Raw genomic sequence first — 5,009 nt, 5'->3', positions numbered from 1 at the left:
ACATCAAGGACTAGAGATTTGTCTGGTCTTGTTAGCTGTGCAGCCGGTCCCTCAGCAGATCTTCCATCCTGTTCTCAACTCGTCAAATAGATCCAGACTGTCAGTCTTTCAGTGTACGAGTGTGACGGCGAAAACAACCTTCCACGTCCAACCGGAACGAGGCGTCAGACGATAACGCGCTCAGACGGAACTGGTGGCGTTGTTATTATACGCCAGGGGATGGCTGGACGGCACCAGGTGTGTCCACGCGCAACACGAAAACACGCCCGCGTGGAACTGGACGCATACGCGTGAAATACTGAAGGACGCCACCGGTAACAAGGTAATATAAGAAGCGCGAGTGCATTTATAGGGCGGGAGCCTGCAGTTCGCCTCCTGTGTGGATGTGTGTTGGTTTTTATTTTCGGCACCTTACCTTCTGCCGCATTTGCCGAAACCTGACCATTACGACACATCATTGGTCGCCGTGAGCTGTTGTGTCATCGGGGTCCGAGTCCCCCTGCACTGCAGGGAGAGCCCTCGGCCTGTTCGATCTCCTGCCGTCTGCAGAAGATACCAAAAATCTAACAAAACCAGAAACTTCAACAGCTTCCTCGCACAGACCATACGACTGCTCAACTCTTTTAAATGCACAAACGTTGATATTTTTACTCTTTTTAGTAGTTTTTATCAGGCAAAGTACTGCACTTCATAATCTGTTTCTCTTCTTTGTTTTTAACGGTTGCCCAGAGGAACGTGTTATTTTGCGTCACTGTATGTGTTCACACTGGATGGATGGAAATCATAAACTTGAAACTTGATAAGGACCGTGATGCCTCTTCCCACCGTGTGCACGAGTTGACATCACGGTAACGGCATCCTGGAGCGTAAACAGCTGACACAGAAGGATACCTAAAACGCCACATGTAGACACAGAAGGTCACTGACAGAGCAGCACTGCGTGATGAGTCGGGACGAAAACGTGTTGGATCTTCGGCATTTGTGTTGCGTGTTGAGTAATTTAATTTGCTGCAACAAACGGCACTGACAGTGATTTCTCCCTCACAGTCGCGCAGGTGACTGTGAAAGTGAGGAGAAAGGCAGAGGGAGTGCGAGGAACATTAAAACTTAACTCCACAGCACATTATCAACAATCCTCCAAAATCGCTGACTCCACCTTTAAGTGACAGAAAACTGAGTCTGTTCAAATCTGCCAGAAACAAATGTTTCTGTTCACAAATGCATTCAGCTGTTGGCCGTTGCTCCGGAGCCGCCGACCTCCAAAACGGCTGCCAGGCGGCGTGTTACATCACCTGAAAGCCCTCGGCGTTGTATCAGTGCAGCACCCACAGCACAGCACGCGTATGATAACTTTGTGTTTGCAGACGAGTCAGTGCAGTTTTTAGAAATGAAGAAACCTCTACTCCGGGCCAGCAGGGCGGCGCCGCCTCCTCCCTGCCCGCTCCTAGACGTCGGTGCTGACGCTGTGGGTGTAAACCTCCCTCATGGTGACGGAGCGGATGAGGTTGAGCTTCTGGTAGAAGCTGGCCAGGTCCATGGGCAGCTCCAGGTCCGACTGCTGCACAGTCCTGTAGCTGATCCTGCGCCCGCCGTTACACAGCCTTTCCGGGTGCTGCAGGTAGAAAGGCAGTGAACAGCGGGCGCAGGACGGGCAGAAGGCGTGTGAGCGCTGGCACCTGCGTGGCGGCGGCGTGGGGGAGTAGCTGGCGGGTCCGTTGGCCTCCGTGAGGAAGGTCGGGGGGTAGTTCTCCGGTTCGTCGCCGTAGTGCTCCGGCGTCGGAGGCGTAGGGGGAGCGGACAGAGCCAGAGGGCGGGAAGGCGACATAGTGGCGAGCTCTGGTTCCTCCTCTTCCCCCTTCTCAGACTCCTCCCTCTTACAGCAGTAATACTAGAGGGGTCAAAAACAAAAACAGAGCTTTAGGTCAGACGTCAAGACGTCTTTTACTGACAAACATGCAGAAGAACAAAATGAGGCCATGTTACTGATTAAACTGACCCCATAATTCTGCTGCTCTCATTCCGAAGTCGGAAAATTTGCTGCTTTTGCATTGATCCTGATGTAGGATCTCGACGCTAAACGCCACCTTTTGTGTCCACATGATGTGCAAGTGGACAGCGAGAGTTGATTATGTACAGCCGGCTCCTGGGTGAAAGTCCAGGGTTTGTTGGACCCATCCGCCACCCCTTACGCCCGCCCTACAGGGACTCTTCAGCTCCTTAGATTACATTATTATCGGCAGCATTTCCAACTGACGCCGACCTGTGGCACATCAAACCGATGCGACAGGTGCTGTCCGCACGACTGCTGGTGTACCGCCAATTCTGCAGAAATTTTGCTGCAAGATCTAGATGCCAAAAGCCACTGTGGCGTTGTTTCTATCCGTTGGTAGACGGCTGGAAGGCATCGAGCACGTCCACATAAAACTTGCACATGAGAACTCAGCTGGACGTCACCGGTAACAACGAAATATAAGGAGCACAAGTGCACTTACAGAGCATACGGGAGTGTTTGGGTCCCATAAACAGCTAGCTTTCCTGCGTGAGTCCAGAGTTCGCTTCCCGTGTTCGCTTGTGTGTTAAACATCAGATGTGAAGTGAAGAGAAAACAGTCGTACCTGCAACCTACATAAACACAGAACAGCGACGATGGTCAGTAAGATGACTGTAGCCAGAATTCCTCCTGCGATGACCACTGTCCCGGCTGACATTCGAAATCCTCTCCATCAACAGCCTGCCGGACGAGAAGGAGAACAAAGGAGAGCGCGAAATAAGAGAGGCACAGAATTATTAGTATCACGTCTTTGTGTTCAGATTTGGACGAGTTTTGACTCTGAGAAGTCTGAGTGGAAATTGTGGCAGTCTGGTTTTTATTTAAGGTGAGAAAAACTTCAAAAAAAGGCCTCAAGGTTCCCGGGCGTTTATTCAGTGAGATGAAAATCTGAAGAAGCCTCTAGTTCATTGTTAGCATTTCATGGGCCAACTGCATCCCATTAAAACATTTTGCATTTTTTAGTTGAAGGCATTCAGCCGAGCGCTCCCAAAGCAACCTGACAATTACACAATGAGGCAGTCAGCAGAGCGCAAACCTCCCGCCAACACCGAGACGCTCTCCACCCTGCAGAGCCGCGCTGTTGTTTGTCTTCCTGCACGTCATGGACACACAAAAACATGATAATCATGTGGTTTTATCAGCTCGGGCAAAAACAAAAAAAACAGTGACCCAAAAAAGCCTGCTGTTAACTTTTAAGAACTTAAACTACCACAAAAAGACGGTCTTCAGTAAAAGGCCATCTCCTAAATTATTGCCATAAAGGAAATCAGTTAATCACTTTAAAATCTAGATCGGCATCAGTATTTTTTTGTGCTGCAATATTTAACACGTATTTGAACCTTAAAAACCTGAGAAAATAGGTTAAAAATATCGTTATCGTTTTTACGAGGAAAAAGTCAATAAACAAACTGCAAGAAATCGGTAAAAGTGACAAGAAAACAAACTGGAAACTTTGACGAAAGCAGAGACGCGGAAATATCTGGTCGGACGCTGAAGGTGGCTCTTTGGTGTCGTGCTCATTCACCAAAAGCGCTGACAGAGCGGGCGAATTTGACGAGTTTTGACGAGCTGTGGTGTCTGACGGTGGCATCATTCACAAAGTGGTGATATTTGACGGCTTTTGAATGACAAATTGCCGTAGATATGTTAAAACTACATATTTTGGTCTAAAAATACACGCTTTGGTGGAGCACGGTCACTCCTGGAAAAAACGGTTCGATGCCTACAACGCTGCTGGAAACATGAGTCCCAAAATAACAACTGGTTTGTTATTTTGGTCTCAGTGGTCTGCATCCTTTGATATGTTTGAAAATGTAACATATTTGGGGTTTTCGGAAATGTAGAACTCTAATATTTGTTTGTGGTGACTTGACATTTTATTTTAAGAGAGAACAAAAAGACAAATATGAGTCGCTGGCCGTGTTTCCATTACAGATCTGCGAATATCTTAATATATTTTGAAAATGTCGATAAAACACAGTTGCGAGATGACTTCGTTTCCATCGACTGATGTTCTGCGACTTCTCCTCTCGCGATAACATCCCAGTAACCATGGCGATGGATGTCCAAAACATTGGCAGTTTTATTTATATTACAGCCACTCAATAAAGCCAAACTAATATCGCCATAATTTCTTTAGTCTCGTATCAGAATTAAGAAGATCTCGGTCTTGAAGTCTTGTTTTGTAGAACGTCATGTGACTTTTTCTTCTTCTTTGGGTTTAATAGCAGTTGGTATCCATAAAGTCGCAGTACCGCCACCCGCTGTTAAACATCGTATGAGCTTTAAAAGAGGAAAAAAAAAGTATTTCCATTGCAGTTTTTCGAAATATGGCTGTTTTTAATTGCCTGAAATACCACCTTGTGTGAGTGTAAAAAACAATTTGCAAGGTTTTTTTTCCGAAATTGACGTGTTTCCATTAGGCGTATTTTGTATTCACAATGAGCCGAATACAAAATATAAGATTCATTTTGCGCAATTTGAGGGTTAATGAAAACACGCCTGTGATGAAGAAAAATAATTTACGAAAAAAGGCAAAGAGAAACTTTGTGTGACTGAGGAGGCGTTTGTTCAGAGTCTCGTTGAAATTATATCAGCAGGCGAGCAAAAGTGAGACAGAGAGGCATTTTACATCTTATAATAATAATAATAATACATTTTATTTAAAGGGTGCTTTTCACAATATTCAAAGATGCATAACGAAGCAAAATCAAAGTCAGTAAAACATAAAAAATAAAACAAAATGAATAAAAGCAAGACAAACAAGCATGAAATGTGCATACATCAAACATTAAAAGCAGATTTAAAAATGTATTCATGTTTTATTCAGTTAATCACATCAGAGTGCAGTGTGCATTATTAGCAAAAGACAAACACTAAACGCCTTTAATGCAACAACGGATGGAAATGTTTCCACTTCTCCCTCTGAGCGTCCGCATTAATCCAAACCCTAACCCTC

General features: G+C 45.7%; 1 protein-coding gene across 1 annotated transcript; it reads right to left on the bottom strand.

Annotated features, from left to right (window-relative positions):
* Positions 1-1,444: 1,444 nt before the first annotated feature.
* LOC121943923 (protein FAM163B) lies at positions 1,445-2,708 on the bottom strand. Its single transcript, XM_042487532.1, has 2 exons — positions 2,616-2,708; positions 1,445-1,888 (listed from the first exon to the last, which is right to left on the bottom strand). Exons 1-2 carry the CDS (start codon positions 2,706-2,708, stop codon positions 1,445-1,447), a joined length of 537 nt encoding a protein of 178 aa, XP_042343466.1.
* Positions 2,709-5,009: the final 2,301 nt, after the last annotated feature.

The sequence above is a fragment of the Plectropomus leopardus genome, chromosome 6 (genome assembly GCF_008729295.1).
Source record: "Plectropomus leopardus isolate mb chromosome 6, YSFRI_Pleo_2.0, whole genome shotgun sequence".
Classification (NCBI taxonomy): Eukaryota; Metazoa; Chordata; class Actinopteri; order Perciformes; family Serranidae; genus Plectropomus; species Plectropomus leopardus.
This window is presented reverse-complemented; position numbering and strand designations above follow the sequence as displayed.

What these genes read in the sequence shown, in the direction of transcription:
- LOC121943923 (XM_042487532.1), bottom strand. Translation starts at nt 2,708, where the DNA reads ATGTCAGCCGGGACAGTGGTCATCGCAGGAGGAATTCTGGCTACAGTC. An exon ending in TGTGTTTATGTAGGTTGCAG is followed by an intron (nt 1,889 to 2,615) that starts GTACGACTGTTT and finishes TGACCCCTCTAG; the next exon opens with TATTACTGCTGTAAGAGGGA.